We start from the raw sequence: 26132 nt of genomic DNA on the forward strand, positions 1-26132 counted from the left end.
TATTATTTATTTTTTTCAATATGTAAAACAAAGGTTCCACGTTTATTTTATTCCTACATTCATGCAGCATTAGCCACAAAGACCAGATGGAGTCACAGAGCCGGGAACCTGGCGGACGGCTCATTACCTTCAATCTGAAACCACAAGGAGTCCGACTGTACAAGTGCAGAGGAGCAGCATTACTCCTCTAAATGTGTACCAGGTAGTTGCTGCTATAGTGGCTTATAATCGGGTGTCGGTGAGCCAATTTAACAATTACGATCCACTGTGCTTTACATTTCCACCGTTAACTAAATTTTATGGGAAGAAACTGAGAACACTGCAATTTATTAGCAGCGGTGACTCTGATTTCTTAATTCGGGCCGTTTTGCTGCCCATCAATTTTTCACTCTGATGGGGAATCCAAGCAGGCAGTTGCGTAATTATTTTATTTCCTACTGCTCTAATTATGTCATTATTACTGTTCCGATAATGTTGCTTAATTACTGCAATTATGTATGATTTCTTGTGGTCAGTGAGTCTTCATTGTGTGGGTATTGTATTTCTTTTCCCCATTGAGGGATTATTATATTCCAAGTCCGCAGCCAACACTGACAAAGGGGTTATTAGGCTTCATTTTGATTTTAGTAGAGGTTAATTCAAAATGAAATCTGATTAGAAAAGACAAAAACACCGAACACTATTTAACATTTTCTTCAGGTCTTACAATAATGAAATCGGTTCCCACTGGGGTCAAAGAAAGTGAAATTGAAAACATTGCTTTCCTTGGATAAATTAGATTTCAAGAAAGGTTTTTTTAAGAAGTAGTTTAGGACCGCGGGCGAGGTATTTCTTTAATTCTATAATGAATTGGCTTCTACTTAAGCCGGAACGAAGTCAGTGAGTGAGATTACAAAGAGCACAGGCCTGTCACCGTCCTCTTTCTTTTCAGTCGGTCGGTGAAAGAAGAACCACGGGATGACGACTTCGCCGAAAAGCCAAAAAGGTCGACGAGGAAAAGAGTGAAAGAGGAACCCTCGGGAGGCTCTTCACAGTCCACTGATTCACCTCCGTAAGTCTGTCCAAGTGTATGAGACACAGTTTTTTGACATTTAAAAACCTTAACATTTTTTAAGTCATTTCTTTGAAATTGTCCAGATCAAAGAAATCACCCAAAAAACGTCGACGCGATGAAGAGAATGACCAACAGCCTCAGAAGAAGAAGTCAAAGAGCTCAGATACGGTGAACACGTGTTTCCCTGCAGTCGTCTGTCTCCTAATGAAATACCAACGACACATGTAGTTTGCTGGTGTTCACAGTTCCAGTGTCTTAGAATCCCCATCTTGAGGAGTTTTCGTTTTTCTTTTTTTCCCCTCCCCCTTTACTCAGATGGTCAAGAAGGAGGAAGGGGAGCATCCGGTGTCCAAAAAACCGAAGAAGACGAAGGAAGAGATTGCAGAAGCAAAACTGTTGAAGATCAAAAAGAAGGAGGAAGAGGAGCAGAGTCGCTGGAGATGGTTGAGAAATGCTGTTCTTTTTAGCTCGTGCTCATCCCAGAACACACACACACACACACACACACACACACACACACACACACACACACACACACACACACACACACACACACACACACCTAACTATGGTGCAACAGGGTAGGTGCAAATTTCCCATAAACACACTTTTTTTTTTTTTTTTCCATCCTTGTGCTTTTTGTCAGGTGGGAGGAGGAGAAGTATGAAGATGGGGTGAAATGGAAGTTCTTGGAACATAATGGACCTTACTTTCCTCCTGAGTACCAGCCTCTTCCCACGAATGTTAACTTCTACTATAATGGTCAGTTGAGGCTAAAAGTGGAAAAGATATTTGTAAAGGCTTTGCACACGCTACTCTGTACTGCCTCTACATATTTTCTCTGTGTAACAGTGATTTCAGATAAGGTTGGCCTCTCACAGAAACAAAGAAAAAACAAAAAACATAAATGTCATGTGCTATAGGAGGTTTTACGTTTGCTGGTTTGTTTACTTGACTTTTCATTGTCCAGTCTTTGTTTTTGAATGTGATTCCAGCCTGACTTGTTAAAATCAATGCTTAATTTTGAGTTTAACACAGATGCCTCTTCTAAAGACAGAAACTAAATGAAATGACAACTTCTGCTCCCACGTGAGCCACATGCTAAAAAACACATTTAGCAGCCATAACTAATGAGCCAATTCAACGACGCAAACCAGGGGTGTCAAACAAAAGGCCCGTGGGCCGAAACTGGCCGCAAGAGGCCACCAAGCAAATCTGTAAACATTTAAAAAAAAAAAAAAAAAAAAACATTGACAACACCGGCCCTCCCGAGCTGAGATGTCTGTGATCCTGCCATGAACCCCAGCAACATCGGAGCTTGAAAACTCGCCTCAAAGCCATGCTGTCAGCGTGAGTTTGTAAAAAATTGTATAATGCACCAGCTATAGGAAAAGCCTTGTAGGACATTTTACAAGGTTTAAAATGACTGTTGAGTTTATGGTCATTTTTGGTAGTAAATATTGACATTCTCGTCCCATATTCTGAGTGGCACAACATAGACCATCTTAAAAGTTTGAGTTAAAAAGTTATTATGGCACGATTTTACTTGTCTGGCACACTCAAGCCAGTACAGCTCCAGCAAAACAAAACAAAAAAAGACTGTTTATATATCTCAATCCTCAATCAAGCCCTCACGATCAGTGTTTTGAATCGTACGGTTTTTGTTCACATTAGCAGTCATCCTCATTCTTCCAGTTGGGATTTTTTATGCAGCATTTCACATATAATCTGAAAAGTGTCCATTCTTCCAAGTCTACAATTGACAAAGCTGCAGCCGTCTTCTGAGCAGCGATGAGTAAAATATTAAATATTTTTGCCTCAATCCAACATCTTAAACTGTCACTGCCAGCAGCTAAAATGACAAATGTTGCCCGGGACCGATCATATCAGCCATCACTAATTAATAACGCCACCAGTGGCTCCATGGCTGGCTAACTTTGCTGTGGCTGGGGTGTCTGTGCACATATGCACAATTATGTTATATATATTTTTTTTAAATCTGTAATTTAAGTGTTTAAAGTTGCTCAACAGAGAGTATATGACCAATGCCATGTCAAGTGTGTGTTCCCGCTCATCATTCCTGGACTGTGACCCAGTTTACTTTATGACTCTCGTGTCTCTTTATACTGCAGGGACATGCAGGTGTCATATTCTAGCAGCGTAGTTACCTTTAGCAATGTACTGAAGCACCAGCAGGGCAGTTTGTTCTTCAGGAAATACCTCGGAGTGTTCAGAGCTCTCACCTCCAACATGCCTGGCGCTCGTACATTTCTTTAACCTTTTGAAACTGAAACCACGCTTCAGAGAAGCGCCAAACGGAGATGTTGAAACGAACAAGCCCTTTTTGAGTCATTTTACTCACCAGACACACAGGTGGCTTCTTTCGGATGCCAGACGTGTGTTGGCTCAAACACTTGATTGATGCTTGTAATTGTTTCTGCTTTGATTAGCAGCCCGGCCGTGATGCTGCCCTATAGGGACTCGGTTTGATCCCTTAATTCCTGTGCATGTTTGTTTTTGTTGCTAACCCCCCCCCCCCCCCCCCGGCAGTGGGCTGGAATGTGGGTCTGTGTCCTTGTGTCCGAAATCAATTCAATAAATTGATGGATTAGTGTGACACCGCGCCGAAGTAGACGTTTGTGAGCAAACTCGGAACTTCCTCTGACCTTTATGTGTAAGTGAATGAAAAACAGAGATTAATGAGAAAGAATAAATGCCACGACAGAAATGTCCTTTACAAACTCTTAACCTTTAATTCAGGACACCTTTTACATCAGTTACAGCACACGCTATCAGTATTATATTAAAGCCACTTGATGTTTGGTATGTTTTATTTTTCTTTGTTTGGGAATATTTTAGAATAACAATTTTGAAAAAATCTGGAAAGAAAAGCAGGTTGTTGACGTGTAGTCTATAAGCATGTACAATTGTTGATGCATTGTCTTTTACATTATTATATCGACTTGCAAAAGAAGAAAAGTTATACATTTTTACTCAAAATTCAGCTGTAGTTGCAGTCTAGATATGTTTTGACCAACAAGTGTATCTAACCAAGATACACTTCTAAAAACTTATGATGCGAATGCTTTTGTGTGTGTGCGTGTGCGTGTGTGTGTGTAGGTAAGAAGGTGAAGCTGAGCCCAGCCACGGAGGAGGTGGCACTGTTCTTCGCACAAATGTTGGACCATGAATACACCACTAAGACGGTGTTCCGGGACAATTTCTTCACGGACTGGAGGAAGGTACAGCGTAAACGCATCACGCAAGATTCATGTGGGGCTGGTTCTGGGGCATCGCCCTTATGTTTTTCACCCCCCGCGTTTAGAGCGTCCAGCTTGCAGCAGAAGGGCGCCCTGTAGCGCCGCGTTATGTAATAACGGTGCAATATCTAATAGTGTATTAAATGTTCAACTCATTATGTAATAACTTGTTACAAATTGCAACGTTATTATAAAATGCAGGTGTGCAGAGTCGAATTATGTAATAATAGTTCAATATGTAATGGAATAAATATTTTATGTGGTTTTATGGTTTGTAGCATATATAATACTGACATAACATGATGCAGGTTGCATGTGTTTGTCTTGCAAAATTTCAGTGCACCCATAATTTTTGTGTCAGTAATAATTAATTGGCGTAGCTTTGTTTCCAGCTTGTGAACACATTCTCCATTACAATGAATACAGTTACATTTGATTTAGGCTTGAGCAATAAAACATCCTATTAGTTTATTTTTTTGTGTTTTTTTTTAACAAATCCTAATGAAGCTGGAATGCTTAATGTTATTCTGATAGTACGATGCTTTTCTAATTCAGACATCAATTTATTACGTGATGTACCAAATTCTTAAAATTTCTTAAAAAAAAGGAGAGCACCCACAACTGTTGCGATATGTAACAAGTTATTACAAAATGCAATGTTTATTAAAAAAAATGCAGCAGATTACAAAATGTGGCATTATTGCATAATGAGTTGAAAATGTATTACATGTTGCACCATTAGTACATAATGCGGCTTTACACACCCGCATTATGTAATAACTGTTGCAATATGTAACAAGTTATTACAAAATGTGGCAAAGTTTATTACATAATGCATTCAAGAATTTGATTTCAAAATGTGGCAGATCATTACAAAGTGCGGTGTTGTTACTCTAGTGGCGTGATTGCATATCGAGTTGAAAATGTATTACATTATTCCATATTGCACCATTGTTACATAATGCGGCGCGACACGCCTTGTCCCGGGTGTATCCTGACAAAGCCAGAGCAGATAGCCACTCGCACTCTCCCCTTCAATCAATAACTCTGAAAGCTGTTTTTCTTACAAGTAATTCCAAATCGGTAATCTGTGTTCCATCTCTGTGTTGGAATATGTGTACGTAGTAAATAGCGTGTGTGTGTGTGTGTGTGTGAGTGAGAGAGGTGGATGCTGGTGTCTGTCAGGGTGTCCTCCGCATGGGGAAAACACCGTGCCAAGCCCGGAGGCATATCATGCAGAATTAATTTTGCGCTGCTTAGTGCTCAATGCACTTGAAAATACGATTTATGTGAAGGCATTGATATGCTAATCCAGACAACTAGCTCCCCTGCATACGAACAAATCCAATTAACTGTTTTATTATAGCCGGAAAAAAACTCTCCTCGCTCCACTGCCCTCGGTGGCCGCCCACTGTCGGGTGTCATTCATGCTTAGACACGTAGACCGAATGCGCATCCGTACTGTCAGTGTTTCTAGAAAGGAAAGTGTGTGTGTTAATGGTGAGATGTATCTGTTATCTTATGACCATGAATGACAAGACAAGGCTATATCAGTACTGCCATAAAAAGCTTGAAGGATGAGTATTAATTTCTTCATTCCCAATATGTTTGTTCAGGATGGATGCTCCTTTGTTTGTCAGCTGCGTAACCATTTTTGTTCTTTTTGAGGCTCGTTTCGAGGAGCACAGACGTTGCTATGAGTGATGGATAAAGGATTCAAATCCCAACCTGAAAAGCATCATTCATCGCTTGCTCAAGAGTACAATTTAAAAAATATATTAAAATAAAAAAATCCATATGGTCAGATGAATCTCTAAAATGTTGTCCTTCAGAGTTTTGTTTTCTTTCCTTTCAAACTGCACAAGGCCAATCTAAAAGCTGCTTTTAATGTGAAGGCACCACAAACATGAATCTGAAAAAGACGCTGAAAAGAAGGCGGGAGTCCTGAAACATTTTTCTCCTTGAAAATGGCTCTTGCACAGACGTGGAGTAGCGAGGAAGAAGTAAAAAGGAAGAAGTAGTGAAAAAGGTGCTTATTGATTTCTGGTCTTAAGACTGTATATCGCGGTTGTTTGTGGCTACCCATTAGCCACGCGCTAAAGCGGCGGGACTTCCGGGTTCCAGTTTGGACCAATCAATGAGCCGTGCTGCTTCTTTACTTCCTCTCTGGTCAGTGTTTGTGCTTGAAACAAGTTTGTGGATCTCTGACATCACGATCACGTGACCACAGCTTGAGCCGCACAAATGGTGGCGTCTGCTCTGAGCTCCAGCTGCTCACAACCAATAGAAAAGCAGCTGAAAATGAAGTGACCCCAAAACGATAGTTTTTCAGATTCCCGTGTTTGTTGGCTCAAGACCACTTCCTCTTTTACAGCCATACAGAGCTTTATGCAGTAAGACCGTCTACCTTTTTTCTTAGACCCTGTTTACACAACGTTTTAAGTGAAAACGCATGATTATTGCTTTTTCGTTTCTGAAAAGTTTTGCGTCTAACACGGCAACGTTTTGAAAACGGAGTACGTTTACACAGAAATGGCAGAAACGCCTCCGAAGGCAACTTTAAATTTTATTGTCTTTACTTTTAACGTGGTCCCATGAGAAGTCCCACAATGACAACTATATGCTTGCCGCAGGTTTTCAAAAGCAATTTAGTTTTTCTTTAAAGAAAGACTCAATTTACCCATAATTTATTCTGTAGCCGATTTTGAGATTGGATTACGCTGTAACGCACTCTGTCTGTTTAGGAAATGACTCATGAAGAACGGTCACTCATTAAAGATCTTGACAAGTGTGACTTCGGAGAATTACACGCCATGCATAAAGCCAAGGTGGAGGAGAGGAAAAACATGACTAAAGAGGAGAAACTGGTAACGTTACTTTGTTTTCATACTCTGTTGCGCCAACCTTTTCTTTTTCTTTCTTTTTTCCGAATGAGAACGAGAGTGCGCTTTTGTTTAAATCCAAGATAGCAGTTGATTGATTTTTGCAATGTCTGTGGTAGGCTTTGAAAGAGGCCAACCAGAAGATAGTGGATGAATATGGATACTGTCTGCTGGACCACCACAAAGAACGCATCGGCAACTTTAAGATCGAGCCGCCGGGGCTTTTCAGAGGCAGAGGCGAGCATCCCAAACAGGGCATGCTGAAGAAAAGGATCCAGCCCGAGGATATCATCATCAACTGTGGCAAGTGAGAGTTTGAGATTGTGATATTGTGGCAAAGGGGTGTTTATCATTGGAGCAACTCAAAGCAGATCTCTTGCTGTGGCCTTTTAGTTTTTAAGAGGACAGTGGAGTCCCTACTGATGTAAACAAGGATTGTTTGCAAATAATATCAAATAAGCTCAGCAATGCCTCAGTGGGGTGCCTCACTGCTGCAATGCTATGCTTTGTTCTCAATAGAAAGTAAGTTAAGATTTCTGCATCATGGGATTGTTTTAAACCTCGTGAAAATTTAATGTTTTAAGTTGCAGGATTTAAATGGCCGTGAGCTGGAGGCCACATTTAACGAAATTGAAATCGGAAGACGGTCTAGTGTTTTGCAGCCGATGTGCATTAAGGCCCGTTTTACACAACGTTCAAGTGAAAGCGTTTTTGTGGAACTTTTTGAAAACGCTTCGTCCCCATGCGGGGAGAAACTGGAGAAACGCTGCTCCTGCGCACCACAACCGTAGTAAATATCTCATCTGCACGTGTGTGTCGATGGACAATAACAACAATGTTTGCCTCCAGAGTGTAATGACTTCTGGGACTTGGTAGTTTTATAGTTGAGTCACCTGCAATAACAATCCAACTTTGTCGTCTGTCCATACAAATGTCTGTGTGCTCCCATTCTTAATGTTTCTAACGTATTGTTCTGTTTTTCTGTATCGTTATGGCAGCCGCCTCCACTGGTGTGTGAATGTGATTAACGATGCAAAGCGTATTGGGGACTGCTTACGCAGAGGAGAAGCGCTATAGAAGTGAACGGCACCCACTAGTGGCCCGACATGAAAACTACATGGTTTTATGCCTTAATGCTATTTCCATTTAAGCGGACATGAGTTTCAAAATGTTGTGGCGTACACGCAAAACTTTTCTGAAACGAAAACGCGAAAACAAAACGCTTCACGTGAAAAGCTGTCGTGTAAATGGGGCCTGAATCTAAAGTTTCTCTACTTGAATAAAGTTGTGATGGAAAAGCGGGCACCTTCTAATGCTGTTTTGTCATCATTACATGTACCTGGTTTGCATAACTTCCCTTCTCCCTGTCAGAGAATCCCGCGTCCCTGCGCCGCCTGCTGGCCATCGGTGGAAGGAAGTTCGACACGACAACTCTGTGACTTGGCTGGTCAGCTGGACAGAAAACATTCAGGGCTCCATTAAGTATATCATGCTCAACGCCAACTCCAAACTCAAGGTAATTGGTCCTGCGGGCTGCAGCTGGAACAAGTTGTCTAAAACTGCCGTCAATTTCAGGATGATTAGGTCTTTCAACTTTTTATTTTTTTTTTTATTTTCATCCACAAAAAGCTTTTCCGTTCCTTCAGTTATAAGATGGACAGGTGCTGCCTCTGTTTAGTGCGGCACCTTCACACAAACAGAATTTCAGTTTTTTTTAGTTTGCTCTTTCAGTTGCTAAATTTATACAACCTTCCCACAAGCACTTGAATGCACCATTAAGTTAGTGTTGCTGTTGCCATAGCAGCCTCTCCACTCAACCGCCTGCCACTCCACAACAATATAACTGACAAAAATGGCAGATGCCATTTCACTTTTTTTTTTCTTTTGTCTTTTTATGCAGACCGGTCACCCACCGTCTGAAAAGCACAAATAAAGCATTCCTCAATACAATCCACACCGGTTTCTGCCTTGAAGAGGAGTAGGTGTGGTCTGTATCTAGTGTAAAAATTCTTAATTTTGGATGAGATGTTTATCCTCATAGCAACACAAAAGAATTAACGCAAGACTTTTAGTTCAGCGGCCACATACAGTCCAATTTCATGTTGAGTGGGCCACAATGGGGAAATAAGCATAACAAATGTTAGCTGACAAATTACAAATGTCTATATTTTCACAAAGCTAAACATTGACTACGGTCTCAACACACAGCCAACTTTAATCATACCTTCAGTGAAATGCCCCCCAAAAATCTTTGTCACCTCAGTTCTGAAGACCTCAGTTCTGAAGATGCGTTCATACGCTCTGAAATTGGATTTCTTTCCATCGCTTGTGAGCCGTTGTGGCCCAAGGGCAGCAAAGCAGCCATAGGTCATGGCACTTACCCTACTCTATCGTCTATCCTTTTCTAAAATGTTCTTACAAAGTAATTCATCATTATTTTCTTAAGGTAACAAAACTGTTTGGATTTTCCCCCCTAAGCTAAAAGTTTTAAAATGTGCGTTCACTTGAGACAATCACATTAATGTTAGTGTATTTAGTTCAAATAGATTGCATTGGTTAATTAATAGCTTTAAAATAGGCTCTCATTTCAATAAACTCTGAATATATGACTACATTCAGATAGTTCCTGCGGGTTCACTTACATATTTCCCTTCAAGGCTTTTTTGTCTTGCGCCCTGAGCAAAACTCCTCAAACTGGCACCAAAAGTGAGAAGCAGGGCGATTATAGAGCTAACTGCAACTTTTGAACACGTCACGGCTCAGGGTGCATCGAACATGTCGTTCGATTTCTCTGAGTCACAAAAGGATTTTGAATGCGTGTATCATTTATTTATTTCCTCTTGTAGCGCGTATTTGTGAGAGAGTGCATTTAAGGCACTGGTGTGACTTGGAAAAGAGTTGCACAAAGTCTGATCAGTTTCGCAGAGTGAAGCCATCTGAGTTGGTATCAGCATCGGCTTGTCAATCTTGTGGGTTGGAGGTCATGGTTACAGTAACCAGCAGAGCACAAAACATGCTTGAATCTGTGACCTGACAGTTTCTAAAGATTTAGAAGAATGCAGGGAACTAAAAAAAGGCCATTCTCCTGTGCTGTTTATTGATTTCAGTCTTTTCTTTTTTGCTTTTTTTCTCAACGTTCAGGAGTGCATTTGGCACTCCACTCTTAAAGCTGTTAAAAGCATTTTATCAGTTTACCTGTGGACAACACTTGCACTTTTCTGAGACATTTTAAATTTACTATATGGATAGATTGCAAGTCTGCAGTTTCACACGCATACGTGCAGGGAACAATACGCTATGAATATTAACAATGAGCATACACAGGACATTTATATAGACGGACGACAAGTTTGATTGTTATTCCGGTGACTGTCGACTATAAAACTGTCAAGTCCCAGGAGATTATGGACTGGAAGTCAAGACACTCTGGAGGCCGCTATTGTTGTTTTTGTCCAGCTACTTGCACATGTGCAGAAGAAATATTAACTACGGCCGTGGAGCGCATGCGTAGCAGGAAAAAAAAGAAGCAGAAATTCCAAACACCTTTTTGAGTCGTTTTCAAAAGGTTTGGTCTGCTTGGAAACGTTTGAACAGAGCCTTGGGCAGACACCTTTTCTTTTTTTTTTTTTTTCCTTCTTTTTTTTTTTACTCTGCTCAGGTCGATATGCAACATATTTTGCAATGCGAGAATGCTCACCTGTTTGCATGTGCATCTGCTGATTAGAAACCTTGCAGGAGCAGAATTTGTGTCTATGCATACTCTCATTGGCCCAGGCAAGAGGCTTCTCGTAGCAGGTCGATTGGACTCTTCTTGGAAGACGATTTAAAACTTCATGATTGCTTGATTGAAAAGTTTATTTCGGACGTGTGGCACACAAAACAACAGCAACAAAATTCAATAAAAACACACAAAACATATAAACATAACGAAGCAAAGCAAAGCCAACAAATAATAAAATGATATAACTAATGCACAACCATGTTCGAAAAGGAGTAGGACGAAGCTTCAGCTTATTTACTCCTACCCCTTCTCCACCGCAGCAATTAATCATTTTATCACCCAATGGTTATTTGTGTTTCTATTTACAAAAAAAATTAATATATATATATCTATCTCCATCCATCCAAGGAGATTCATCAGTTCATGCTCTTCCATTCAATACTCTAAACTGGCGAGTCTCATGATAGGGTGTCGCATAGGTTAAATCACATACATTATTTAATATAAGGGTATTAAAGTCTTTGTAAGGCAGGCAACCTTAAATTACTTCCTTAGAGAAAGCTTAAACTTGAAGTGCCATGAATACAATGGCAGGAAGCACAACATTAAAAAGTAACATATAATTAAGACCTCTTTAGAGACCTCAACTCAAACTGAGCATAATTACTTTTGTAATGGCAAAATATAAAGCAGGACTGTTGTACTGGATCTCATTCGATTGACTAAATTGAGGTCGTCAAGCTGCTTGTGGGTGTTTTTAAACATCAGATTGATACCCCTCCCGCCAGTCTCTTGCTATACACATCAGATTCACTAAACAATTTATATCACAAAAACATAGGTGAGAAAGTTTGAAGGTGCTTCGTCTTTACAGAAAAGTAGATTTGAGAAGCATGTCTGATTAAAATGGCAATGAACTTCTGTAACGTCTCGTTATTTTTTTCCCCTCCTCCGTTTGGCTGACTCCTCTTCCGTCTCTCCGTCTTTCATGGGGAAAGGTTAAGTTATTCCACTGTTAGTCTCCATGACAATATGCCTGTGTGTTGACTGATGGTGGCTTTAATTGTCTCGGGTGCAAAATATAACCAGCAGCTAAACACTTCATTTGATCAAAGTTTTGAATGTTTGTGTTGCATTATAAAACCTTGTGTTCATTCCCTGATTACCATACTGAAGGTATAGATATGAGGCTTCTCAGAGAGAAAATTGCTTTTTGCTATCATGTTGCTGCTATAGTAGTCCTTTGTTTTGCATTTACTTTTCTCTTTATTTATCTCTCCCGCCATCGTTTCCCTTTCTTTCATCGCGTCAATGCAGGGAGAGAAAGATTGGGAGAAATACGAGGTTGCTCGGAAACTAAAGTCGTGCGTGGACGACATCCGAAACCAGTACATGACGGATCTTCACTCTAAAGAGATGGAGAAACGACAGCGAGCGGTGGCCCTTTACTTTATAGACAAGGTCTGTTTTTTTCTTTTTCTTAAGTAATTCCACCTGAAAAACACCAGTAGTTGGAATAAACTGTTATGATTGGACTCTGTGCACTACTGTGGTACAAAAAGATATGTGAACATATTGATTTATTTATTTTTCTTCTTGTCACATAGCTGGATAAAAGACTTATTTTTCTCCAAAGAGAAAAATGGATTAGATGTAGAAGTCTCTCCTCGTGACCCCAGGCTAATTTTCTCAGTCTGTGTGGAATGAAATGATAGATGGTGTATGCGATTGATTGTGACTCATGCCGAATACCTTTTATAATTTGAACTGGGCTTTGTGCGAGTGTGTGTATATTTAATGGCCACCTGATTGACGTACTGTGGGTTTTCTATGTGGAACGTATGAGAATGTGGTGAAAGTGTTTATTTGTGGATTTGGTGTATTTTAATCTCTGTATCTTCTGACCAAAATAAAGCTGGCACTGAGAGCTGGTAATGAGAAGGAGGAGGGAGAGACTGCAGACACAGTGGGTTGCTGCTCGCTTCGCATCGAGCACATCACGCTGCATAAGCAACTGGATGACAAGGAGTATGTGGTGGAATTCGACTTCTTGGGCAAAGACTCCATTCGCTACTACAACAAAGTCCCAGTAATCAAGCAGGTAAAGGATGGAAAATACACACATTCATGTGAGCATTGTCTAATTTGTTGATTATTAAAGACGTGAGAAAGTGTCTTCAAAAAAAAAAAAAAAAAAAAAGTGCTGCAGTTTCATACATATTTTGTAAGATTGTTGACACAATGCAAGTGAGTCTGTTCTCGGCAGGAGAAAAACACAGCAGTGTGTTGTGGAAGTTGGCTGTGATGCAAACCCAATATTTTTTTCCCTCATAAGAATAAAAGTTTTTCCCCTGTGGATTCTGGCCCCACAGGGGAGGTCACTTGCTTGCATATCGATATTCACTGAGGGAATTCAGAATTGTCCTCAGGACTCTGCTTCCTATCGGATTCCCGTGGGTGCAGCGGCTTAATTTGTCTCTGTTCCAATAGCTGAACTGTCCCTCTGCTTGGAGGGTGTTTTTTCTTTTTTTCTGTTTCTTTTTTTAATACACATGCTGAGTTCACTGAGATCGTCAATGCATCGAAGTATCACACTGTGGTTTAGTATACTGTACTATGGCCAAACCAGCAAAAAAAAGACTTTGTCTTGAACGCTCCGGATGGCTGTGATTATTGACTGAGGAGTAGTACGGCGCTTCACATGCAGCAAGCGTGTAGAAGTAAAAGTAGCATTTATATCTGGGCCATCAAACATATGGAGCTCGTGCCAAAACCGGCCTGCAAGAGGCTCCAGTCCGGCCAAACCACCAAGGAAACGGTAAAAACTTCAAAGAAAAAACCTTGATCATTTTTTTTAACACACTGAGACTCAAGCTGAGCTATCGGTGATGCTGCCATGAAAGACCGCTTCCTCGTTGCTATCAAACTACCCTCAAATGCAATAATGCCATAATGCAAGGGGATAGGAGAGGTTCGTTTGTGGTGCATTTTGTACCATTAATTGTTTGGTTTCATGAAAATAGACATTTTCACATCGCATGTGCTCTCCACCACAACAAAGACAAATTGTGGCCCCTGAACTAAACACCCCTGCTCTAGAATATTGTCCTGAATGTGTCAAAAGCTCCAAAACCACACTTCAGTGCAGCTCAGTGACGTCTTCCAGAAGACTGTAGCATCACCTCTAAATGCCAGATTTTAGTAACCGTTGTTTTCTTCTTTCCGAGCACCACTCAGAGCCACATGTGCTTCTCTTGACAAGTTAAATAGACTTTCAAAGCCATTTAAGGGTTGTTTTCACAGTGTAGCAACTGTAATGACGGGAAGCATGTTGAAGCCTACTCAGGATTTCCCCGGTGCTTCAGCCCTTTCACAGTTCACGGTACAACTTAATAGCTTGTTGCTGAGGTTCATGGCTACTTTCCATGTTTATATTAAGCCATTCTGCCTCTTGGGCACCCTATTAGAACACAGGCACGAGGAGTAATCCATGTTGTAATGACTCTTCATATTCTTTGGCCACTCAACTGGCCACATATTCACAAGGGTTCAATCTTAGTTAGTGGGCAACTTTCCGTTGGCTTTGCTGTGATGTTGTTGTTTGTTTTTTTTTCCTCCAAAAGCTGCTTAATGTCAAGTGTTTTGCACAGGCTGGACTAATGTCTACATCCGTACACCCAGCAACACTTCTCAGTAGTTCATCTCGTGCTGTAAATGACGGTCCAGGCTGCAGCCAGCACGTTAGCCGGTGCCACAGTCAAAGGAAAACTTGTTGTTCTTTATAATCGTGTTTGGTTGTCTGCAATCTGTCAAACAGCTGTCATAACCGTGTGTGTGCATGTATGCATATGTAAATTTCCCACCCCTCCCCCTGTGTCAGCCCATGCTATCTTCTACACCAGAGATGGAAAAAGAAATGTTAGCACCTGACAGCCAAAGTGTTTTGTTTCTTGGCAGAACATATAATTATTCAAATGAGTGCATTCAAAAGCATCACATTAGCTAGAATTAATTAGTCCTCGCATATTTTAGCATCATCAATTCGCTGGCAAATGAGGGAGATTGCTGCTAAATGTCACTTGGAATAAAATGGTAGGTTCAACATTTTCGGTTTCTGGCTTGCCAAGATATTGGTTTCTGTTACTTCAGCTGTTTGTTCAGCTTAATCATTACACACTCGACATATGATTACTACTGTATGTGCTGCAGCTTTGCTCCAGAGGACCCAGAGCGCCGCAGTGAAGAAGTACAAAATAAGTATAAAGTGTAGCATTGCAATACATCGTTTGACCACCAGTCTTGCATCTCACACGTCATTTGTTCAAGAAGAAATTGTTTCTCGTTGATGGGAGAGGAGGAATGGGATTATATTTTGAGATTTCTTTGCCTTCACACACACCTATGAAAACCTACTTGCATTTTAAATTATTTATTGGTTAACAAACAATAATCACTACCTCTGTAAAAGTGTGAACAGCTGGCTGATTTCCAACTAAATGCACTGACAGGTGCCACAGTGTATTTTTACTTTGTACTTGTTAATTGATTCACAAGTTGGAGAACTGAACAGCTTCATCAAGGCACAAGCCGGATTGTGCTTACTCCAGTCTGCCCGCTGGGCATTAATTTCTAAATGATTATTTGCTTTTTAGACTCAAAACTACTCCAGCACATTAGGAAAACCAATTACTTGTGCCACCTTTGGTGTCTCTGCTGCTTGGAGACTTTTTCACAGACTCTGATTTACATTTTTAGCCAAAATTTGGCATTTACTTTCAATATTATCTTCTGTATTTTTCCAAGGTGAGCAAGAAGGACTCACAAATCAGCATGTGTGCCAAAAGGCAACACATCTGCAGCTATTGATTGTCGCCTCAAATCTCTTTTTGCTGTTTATTTGGAGGATAGAAGCTTCTGTGGACCCCAGCATGTCAGGCGTAATTGTTCCTGTTTTACTGCTCCTGCGATAATCTGAGTTGAACAAATGAAAAGTCTTGAACTGCACATTCCTCAAAATGAAGCATGTTTAAAGCAGGGCTGTAGATAGAACACTTTGCAATATATATTGCTGGATTCCCTCGTCATGTAATATATGATTGGATTTTTCAAAATATGATCACAGCAAACGCTTAAAGGAAAGTGTGGCTGCATATAGGTTTGATGCGATAAGAACAGTGATCCCTGCCAGTCATCCAACATCAAATTAAATAATAATCTTTTTCTTCCGACGGATTCTCGGCGCATAAAGAGTCCGGCACCGTTGGCAGCACGTATTGAAAAAGCACATTGAAATGTGCTATACCTTCAGTTAACGATTCGAGAAACCGTTTCTGCAAAGCGGAGGGATTTTATCGGAAATGGGAGCGCGTACACAAAAGGCGCATCGAAATGTGCAGAAAATTTGGGATTGGTGTGCTTTGACTTTTTAACATTTGGGCAAACCGTTTTCGTAAAACTGCGTCACTGTCCCTGTCAAAGCGGGTGGGATTTTGGTGAAAGACTTTGCCACCCGCCGTTTGTGAATCACTGTGGTGTGATGCATCCTCAACCATTTCATCCAAAGATTGCAAAGGCCAGATGCACTCAGTCATTACAAATCAACACACTATTTCTAAATCTAATATCATCTTGAGTATATATCGCCACTATCACTGTCTGTGTAATTTTTCCAAATTTGTATTTACTTTCTTATAGTTTGGGTCCCGGAACTTATTTTAGATTGACTTTCAAGAAAGAGCCATCAGATCTGGCTTACTGCTGTTGAATATCTTGAATTCAGCTTTATTTTTGAAGCCAAAATATCCTCAAAGTCCTCAAGCAGGCTTAATCTGTAGATCAATTTTTCTGGTTATTAGATTGAGTAAGTAAGCTTTGGTTATGGTGAATTGGATCAGATTGCTAAACGTTAAGTTTTCACATCTGCAGTATATTAAAGTCCTTCAATCTGTCTGCTTCTCCGTTTCAGGTCTTTAAAAATCTCAAACTTTTCATGGAGAACAAGGAAACGGGTGACGAACTCTTTGACCGCCTTAATGTAAGTGTCTCCTTTATCTCCTCCTTTTACTTGTGCGGTGATTTGATTGTAATTGCTCCGGATGTTAAGTTGTCAAACCTGACATTTTGAGCCAAAAGCAGTGGATTGGTTAAAGAAGCCCGAGTCTTGGTGAATACTGCTCACAAGTGTTTTGAATAATTGCTAACTTGGTGTAAAAAAAAAAATAAAAAAAGGCGAGAGACGGAAATTTTAAACAAGATGGTGAAAGCAAAATAGAATTACTTTTTTTTTTTTTTACTCTCTGTATTTTCTGGGGACTGAAAGCTGCAGTAAAGGAAAAGCCGGGGACTAAATTGTAAGGTGCAAGAGATGAGATTGAATGAGGATGAGCCATTGGTGTGGCGAGATGAAAGGAGTAAAGTGAGGAAACGAGAGGTGAGGAGAAGAGGGGGGGGGAATATTGGAAGCGGGAGGACTGAAAGCAGAAAAGGAGTTTCAAAAGAGAGGGGGTGGACTCCGGCAGATAAAAAAAACAAAACTGAACTGAGTAAAATTTGAGAGTGAACATGCTGGGCGTATGAATTTCCACACAGGGGGAAAATCTGGCCTCCTCTCCGACTCTTCCTCTCGCTGCAGGCAGCAGCTGTACGTACGGTTAGTCCGCCATAGGAGATCGTGTGGCTGCGCTCAGTCCTTATGAAACTGCATTAGTTGTCTCTTAGAGACTGAAAGGAGAGACAATCCTGATAACCAAGCACATGGAAGATTAGAGGGCCAGCCACGTGTCGGTATATTAAGACTGACACTTAGGAAATAAGAAAACACAACCCACGGCGGGGATGCGAGCGCGCGGCGAAGAGACGGAGCAATTGAAGGGAGCGAGCGTGGTGCCCCTGCTCTCTGCCCTCCCGTGTGTCAGGAAATGTCAGTGTGTGTTGGAGGTGGAATGGTAATGGCTGCTGAGGGCAGACCTGATTGACACCCAGAAAGGCCAGGACACCGAGAAAGCGGGCGGAGGAGGGGCGCCGAGAAGGAGATGGAGCAGTGGGAAAGTGACAGCTGGTCCGGGTGAGCGGCGGTTAAGACGAAGGAGGCCGACGAGGACTTGGAAAAAAAGGCAGGGGGTGGGGAAAGAGGGAGGGATAAGGCAAAGGGGAGAAGCGACAGCCAGGCAGCTGACCTGAGGGGGAGGACGAAGATGGAAAATAAGTGGAAACATCGTGTTTGTTCGTCTCCTTATCTGGCCTGGTGTGGCCAGATTCTTCAAGAGCTGGAAAAAAGACAAAAGCTTCAGGCTAAAATGAGGAAAAAAATTTAACTGAAGCATCCTGGTAATGACCTCATAACAAACATGAACATCTACAATGTGAACCCAAATGAACTTGACTGTTGTGCTCCCTGTTAATTGTCCAAATGCTGATTTCTATTGTTCAGCATGTTCTTATGTTCTGTTTCCTACAGGTGAGATTCTGAGTGGAAGTGTTGATGCCTTTCTAAAATATCCTTGATGCTGATCTGTAGCTAGACACAGACTGAGCTAATGATTACTGACATTTCACTTAATACCCGTTTTAAGGGAAATAAATGATATTGTAGTTCATAGTAGGTAGGCACTCGAATCACAATTGAATGATTCATAATGATGCTTTGACAATAGCCGTGTTTAACCAACCGAACGCATCACGTTATGCCACGAGTTTGAGCTGAGAAGGCTCTTGTAGTCCAGTTTGCAATGCAGATTTATCAGTACACAGATATCCACAACACACGACGACTGTGATGTGTATGATTAGCTCATCAAACCCCTCATGTAAAGGGGCTTTAATCACTCCACATAAAGCCACCATGACACTGTTAAAGGTTTTTCTTTGCATTGCAATGCTCGACATATTTCAGGCAACGCCTTATCGACAACGTACAACATCATTTAAAACTGAGCGACACACTGATTGGTTTTGCTGGTTTCGTACGGCAGAGCATGTGAAAGAGGACGTTCAGAAGATCAACAATGGTATTAATGCCATAAAACTACTTACTGGTAGATATTGAACTATCTGATAAGGAGTATTGGCCAATGCTCGTTTTTTGTTTTTTTTTAAGAGACTCTTATCAGGTGGCCGAAAGTTGGAGAAATCTTATCGCATTAACCTGAAGAGGGAGAAACGTTGCTCATCCAAGTAATATTGCAAGATGTGACGCACACAGACGATGCAGCCTCATTGCATTTTCTTTAACCACATCTTATGAATTGAAAGCAGTTTTTTATTGCTATTTTTTTTTTTCTCTCCATGCTCTCATTTTCCTTCCAGCATCCATGACATTCTTAGGGAACTGATTGTCGGAACAAACTGTGGAAAAACCAAAATACAGATCATCAAATTTAGAATAGCCACAATCATGGTTTGTCTCCGGCTTCAGTTTCTATCACCTCCCTGTAGCACCGAGTGCAACGTGCACCCAACACATACTTTGTTGGGCTTTGGAATTGTGGTAATGGCATAGTGTGGTAAGGAGTTACGATGGATGACACACACACACGCACACACACACACACACACACACACACACACACACACACACACACACACACACACACACACACACTCACACTCACACTCACACTCACTAAACCATGCTAAGTGAGCTGGGGGGTGTCAGGCTATTACACTTGCCGAGTCCTTCATTAGCATTGCAAGGGCAAAGCTCTGTAGCTCATTAGCAGGTAATGCACAGCACAACAGCGCCTATTTGCAAATATGCATACCTGTGTCCTTTCCAGCTCCTGGAAAACACACATACAGTATAGTATGCATGAAAACACTCCATTATTCTGTTTCTTATAGGCCCCTGCAGTGACGCGCACGCACACGCACACGCACACGCACACGCACACGCACACGCACACACACACACACACACACACACACACACACAGATGCAGGCCTGTGGCTCCAGACCGCCGGGTCCTGACCCCGCTCTGATTAAACCAGCTACATCATTATTGTAGTCTGCATCACAATCATTTCTTCTTCTGTCAGTGTCGAGAGCTCCTCCGTGGGCACGTGTCTGCTTTTCACAGCTGTGGGCTTTCGTCTATATTTAAAAGTACATATGTTGCCGGTCGTTCCAAGTTCACAGGTTTGCACCTGATGCCAGTACGTATGCAGCAGGTGTGTTTGCTGTACTTTCACAGGGCATGTGTGCCTTTTTGTCGAAACTGCTGTTATTTGACATGAGCTGGTGGCTACCTGACTAACTTGTTAAAATCCCTACAGAAATGTCAGAGGAGAAATGCTATTGTGATCTATTTTAATCTCATTTCTAATAGATGACTATTATATTGAGAGCAGAAGCTTTCAGCGCTGCAGTGGCTCAGTGCCACAGTGCCATCTAGTGGTAGGCAGTATGTGTGTGTTTGTTCTTTATGGCAGTGTGCTCTTTCTGACTGCAGACTGGCCGTCTCAACAAACACCTGAGTTCTCTGATGCCCGGTCTGACTGCAAAGGTCTTCAGGACATATAACGCCTCCATCACCCTGCAGCAGCAGCTCAAAGAGCTCACCAACAGTAAGTTGGACTCTGCCACTGCACTATAAAACAGCCCCACTTCATTTACAACGCCATATGCCATCCACGGGCATCTTAAAGGCTGGACAGCTACCAGAGGCTCTTAAAACCTGCAGCTCATTATCATTCCAGCTGCTCGTGTCGCGGACTCCTGTGAGGGAAGACTGCCACTCCTGAGACTTTTTTTATTTATTTTTAGCTCGCATGATCCAAGATAGCCTGACGTCAGTCAGCTTTTTTCGGCTGTGGCAGGAGTACATTATCACTGTGCCCGGCATCGAGCATCTCTGCCTCGCTCTTATCAGCGTCCCATTGGCTGCACCTGCCACCGTTTCTCATTCAGAGATAGAAGTGTCACACTCCTTATTTCTGGATTACCACTGAGAGCCAATATGTGGCCAGACATGTGGCTGCAGTGTGTTGTGTGAAGTCCAGACTAAAGTTACTGGGAAACTGATAAGGGATCACAACAAATTGAAGGAAATTGGGAAAAATGTAATTGTGTGTGGTGAGGGCACGTGATGACACGAAGGACATTTATCTTTAAAATACGTCTGTGCAATTTCTGCTTATTTGTTCTCAGTTGGATTTACTTGTTTGTTCATTTTTATTCTGTCACCCTTCGAAGAGTCCGATAACGAGGTGGAGAAGCTGCTGTCCTACAACAGGGCAAACAGAGCAGTTGCTGTTCTCTGTAACCACCAGCGGGCGCCGCCAAAGACCTTTGAACAGTCTATGGCTAACCTTCAGGCCAAGGTAAAGGAAACTGGCTCCAGTGCAGTGGACAGAACGACCATACAGTGCCTGAATCGGTTAAAATCTGGATAGTACAGATCGGTTTGTGCCATTTTGACATGTACAGTGTTAGAGAACGGGTGTCTTTGTGTGGCCCACCCAGATCGATGCTCGGAAGGATCAGCTTTCCATCGCCAAGAAGGAGCTGAAAGAGGCCAAGAAGGAGGCCAAGAGCAAAAGAAACCCTGAGGAAAAGGTGCACACGTAAGTCACAATAATGCACACCAGAGTCGACATAAAAATACTATTTCAAATCCGAAATTAGAAATTGCACGCCTTTTATTTCAGCTCGAACTGCAGACCTCTCTTAAAGAAAGATCCCCTACAGATTTAATTGCCTATGAATGACGGTAACTGCCAACTCCAGAACATAGCAGCTATTTAACTTCTTTCCGTCGTGCGGATGCCATGCTGGTAATTTGGAAGTGAGCTCTATAAGTAATTAACATTTTGCCCGTGTACCTAGAATACTGTCAGTAAGAGTGCGGCGAGGCATCAACATATGGATCACCGCGCCTGTGTGGACGTGGCATTTAATCCATGACTGGAGTTTATTCTGATGGGATATTTTGACAGACGACTGAAACGCCCGTGTGGCACATAAAAGCCTGTATTTCAGGAAAACTTTGTAGAAAGTGGCCTGCGGTGTAGTGATTGGCACTTGCTCCATTCATGTTCAGCACGCTTTAGGATTTCTTTCACCACTGTCTCTCGGTATCTCTTGGTAACGATTCTCCCGCCTGAACCTTCTGTGTTGGCCGGTCAGGCTGGTGGAGCGGAAGGAGGCTGCAGTGACTCGCTGTAAAGAGCAGCTGCTGAAGATGGAGGTTCAGGCCACCGACAGAGAGGAGAACAAACAGATCGCCCTGGGTACCTCCAAACTCAACTACTTGGACCCACGCATCAGCGTGGCCTGGTGAGTAGACACTAACATGAGACTTCAAACCAGGGGTGTTAAAATAGTGTCATAATAACATTAAAATGTTTTCTTTGTTGTGGTGCAGAGCGTACGTGAGGAAATAGTCAATATTTTCATAAAACTATTATGGAAAATGACTGAAATGTCAACATAAAGCCAATTATAATGAAACCTTCTCACCCTGACAACACGGCTTTGAGGCTAGTTTGATAGCAACCAGCAGCGTCATCGAGATATCAGCTCGTGTCTCAATGTTTTGTTGTGTCCTCCACACTTGAGAAATGTGTTTTAAAAATCTTTTCCTTCCAATTTCCTTGGTGTTTGACAGCCACTTCAAACCAACTTGATGCTTCAGGGAAACACACCAACTATCAAATATACTGAAATATGTTCAAGTAGAAGCACAGATACTTCTTAACCCAATTAAAAGTACAAATGTATTGGTTCTGAAAGGCACTCAAGTGAAAATTGATTTTAAAGTTGATTTACATTGAATCTTGAAGCTTTTTATGATGATAGTGGTGTGTGGTATGTACATGTACACACAGAATATTGTAATAGTGATCATGATTAAACTTGTTTTATCTTAAAATGTAGCTTCTGCTCTGAAACTACAGTACAAATAACTTGTCTGGAATTGATATCATACATGTCTTCTATTTACAACTGGGAGTGATCAGATAAGTTCTGAAGTTTCAGAACAGAAATAATCAATTAACCTTAGTTTATACGTGCCAGACCATTTTCTGATTTCTACGTATGAAGTGTAAAGTGTTTAACATTTAGATTTCTTACTTGAGCTGTATTCTGATGTGAATCCATTTTAACCACGATGATCTGTTCAAATTTGATCAGAAAGTCTAACAACCTAACTCATCGGGCCCACAAGAAATGAAATGTATAAAATGTACAGAATAAGAACAAAAGACAAAACACCCTTTATACAGTTACTTTTTTTTTTAAAGATCATTTTATCACAGATATATCAGAAATGTTTGCATAACTCTATTGACACTTTCAAGATACGCTAGTAGACAGTCAGTGTCAATAATACAGAACACAAGGGGTTAAAAATATGTATCTAGCTGGTTATGGTCTCATGTCGCTATAAATCTCTACATCTCTGTAAGTGACCGGATGTTGAAGACGTGCGAGTGAAGTGAATGAAATGCCCTCCTTTTTATTCAGGTGTAAGAACATGGAGGTGGCTGTGGAAAAAATCTACAATAAGTCTCAACGGGATAAGTTCGCCTGGGCCATCGACATGACGGAGGCAGACTTCGTGTTCTAACTCGACAATTCACTTACTTTTTCACACGACAATACCGATTTCTAAAGGCTGTGTGATGCATACCGTTGTCATGTTGTTTAGTTTGTTGCAATTAATTTTAGTTACTTTTGGCACTCAATTTATATGCTGTCTTTGTTTGCATTCATCCAAATAAAGGTTCTATGAAATTTGCAAATCTGGTTTCATCTGGTTAAAGTTTTACTTTTGTACAAATATTTCACACTCTTGGACCGTCATGCGTCTTAGCAAACCTTTAACTAACGCAGTTTCAATACACTATAAACAGCCGAGACAAAGAAAACAGCATGCAACATTGAGACGTTCCAAATAATCTGCATTGAAAAAAAAGTCTGGCTTGAAAAAATAAACGCAGAGAAACACTGAGCACCGCAGAGTTAATTGTATATTTAAAAAAATTTACTCAGCACCTGGCCAAACAGCAGTATTAAATATCTTTAATAGAAGGAAATCAGAATTGGAATGCATCGCACACCTTGTTAGTGACAGTGCCGTTTGTCAAACACCGCGGGGTTCCTCCGGCCAGTTGGCCAGAGCGAGAGTGTCCTCATCGGGGGTTTAATTTCTGTGAAACGTGTGTACGACAGCAGCAAAAATTAACTTCCCGGTTGGTGCATCGACTCCACAAGCTGCATTCCTGCACATCACACTAGTCTAGCTCACAAAGAACGCTCAACTTTTCAAGTCATTTACATTACTGTAACCATTTCACAATATTCAATATGTATAAAAGTATTTCACACGACGACACACCAAATCAAAAGAAGTCATTTTTTTCAGAATGGAAAAGTCTGCTGCTCCTGAATGAGGGACTGACTTCACACCTGGGTTAGAAACCTGTGGTACAAAGAAGGGAGAAAACTTATAGTGAGTCGATTCAGAAAACATTCAGCACTGTGAAGAAATCTGAATAGAAGTCGCTGGACGGTCGTTTCGAGATGGATTTCTTACCGTCATTATGATCCTTGACCCTCTTTAGCCTTCTCTGGCGGCGCTTCAATCTCCTCGACACCAGCTTGGGTCATCAGGTCTGCAATGTTTTTCTCCAAATCATCAATCCGTGTGCTCATCTCATCGAGTGAAGATCTCATTAAGGTAAATAATTATCAGAGCTCACAAAGTGTTAGTCTCCCCCCCCCCCCCCCCCATTCAGTGTGAAAGTCATTACTTTGACAGAGAAAGCTGAAAAGGGTAAAAAAAAAAAAAAAAGCCTTCATTGAACTATCCACAAAATCGACCAACGATTGACTTTATAATCAGGAAAGAACTGTTGGTATTTTATACAGTTGTAAGGATATTCCTTCCAATAATCTGGTCCGACATGGTCTGGAACTTGTCCTGCATCTGCTGCAGCAGTGTCTGGACCTGTAGAGACGATGACAAAAGAAGCGATACGTGCATTAACAAAAGCCTTTTACTAAACCTTATCTTTAGTCGTGAAATGGCAACACTGCCAGAAAACCACATCTAGTCCTCAAAGTGTTTTAAATCTTGCCTCTGAGTCACATTTCCAAGCACAGTGTTTAGCTGTGACTGTAATCCCCACTAATGTGAAATGCTGTGGCTTTTAAAGGGATGTCTCTGAGGATGCAACCCTCATGTGCCATAGAGTCATTTCTCCTCCTTCAAGGCAGTGTGTTGAGATGCATTCAAAACTATGGAAACTAAAGGGCACACAAGAGAATAAACATTGAAGGTTTGTGCTCGTGATGCCTCGTTCCACCTTCATCTCCATGGCAACACTCAGAAACTTCACTGCAGTGTAACAAGGTTTCTTCAAACAACATCTGCACAGCGAGTTACGCAAGTTCAAAGAGTGAAACTCTAAATGAGAAAAAACTGAGGATAGACTAAGATCCACATACGAATAAACATGCGGTCAATGTGAAAGAATGTGGTTTGTTTGCTTGTGATTTGGCGATGTCATTCTATTGTATCTACACGACCGACTGACCATTACATAACGCGGCGAGGCTAAACAAAGTGTTTGGAACTCAAACACCTCGGCAACCTGTAAATCCTGCTCCACCGCGCATAAAACGAACATCACGGGGAAGCTGCAGGTCCACTTCACTCCGACAAAACTTTGCTCGCCCAGTGGCCGCAAACATTAGCTCCGCCATCGTTAGCATTTTTAGCCACCGAGCTAATGCAGCCAAATGCTAGCTTGAAGCGCCGTCACGACTTACAACGTTGGTGAGGTCCTGCACCGACTTGGGATCCGTCTCGGCCATGCTGGGGCGTAAATGATTATCGCTGCCTAAACAGAACTGAAATATCAAAGGTTAACCCTCGAATAGTTTCGGTAACACGCTGTTCCAAATAAGCAGTTTAATGGCACCACCCACCGCGCAGTCAGCTGTTCCACAACACGGGAAGTCTCGCGAGAACACGCGAGAAGGAGCCGCTCAGTGTCTGGGAAATGGAGTTTTGGAAACGGGCGCAAACGGAGAAGTATTAAGTTTTGTTTACCACCCCCCCCCCCCCCCCCCCCCCCCCCCCCCCCCCCCCAACACCCTTTAAGACGACCCCCGTGATAAGGGAAGTCTTCACCGAGGAGTGCTGCGTCCCGCTAGGAGCCTCGTTCTGAGCGACGTAAACATTTTTAAAGTTTGTGATAGTAACGCTGAG

At 41.7% G+C, this 26132-nt stretch overlaps 2 protein-coding genes across 3 annotated transcripts; one reads left to right on the top strand and one right to left on the bottom strand.

Annotated features, from left to right (window-relative positions):
- Positions 1-1369: 1369 nt before the first annotated feature.
- On the top strand, positions 1370-23483 carry LOC308116471 (DNA topoisomerase 1; the record flags this gene model as incomplete). The annotated part of the gene is made up of 14 exons (XM_080474702.1): positions 1370-1497; positions 1701-1816; positions 4175-4296; positions 7059-7181; positions 7316-7503; positions 8568-8712; positions 12235-12378; positions 12833-13018; positions 16883-16951; positions 20364-20478; positions 21107-21234; positions 21377-21477; positions 22040-22189; positions 23381-23483. 14 exons carry the CDS (start codon positions 1370-1372, stop codon positions 23481-23483), a joined length of 1818 nt encoding a protein of 605 aa, XP_080330828.1.
- On the bottom strand, positions 23102-25878 carry hsbp1b (heat shock factor binding protein 1b). Of its 2 annotated transcripts, XM_080474704.1 has the most exons (5): positions 25850-25878; positions 25691-25771; positions 24800-24866; positions 24453-24579; positions 23102-24338 (listed from the first exon to the last, which is right to left on the bottom strand). In XM_080474704.1, the coding sequence occupies exons 2-4, from the start codon at positions 25733-25735 to the stop codon at positions 24458-24460; spliced, it is 234 nt and encodes a 77-aa protein (XP_080330830.1). In that variant the 5' UTR covers positions 25736-25771; positions 25850-25878; the 3' UTR covers positions 23102-24338; positions 24453-24457. The 2 variants fall into 2 exon arrangements, with proteins under 2 accessions (XP_080330830.1, XP_080330829.1); XM_080474703.1 differs by having other exon boundaries at positions 25691-25859.
- Between the last annotated feature and the right edge of the window lie 254 nt (positions 25879-26132).

This window comes from Lipophrys pholis (assembly GCF_963383615.2).
Source record: "Lipophrys pholis genome assembly, chromosome: 11".
NCBI classification, from domain to species: Eukaryota; Metazoa; Chordata; class Actinopteri; order Blenniiformes; family Blenniidae; genus Lipophrys; species Lipophrys pholis.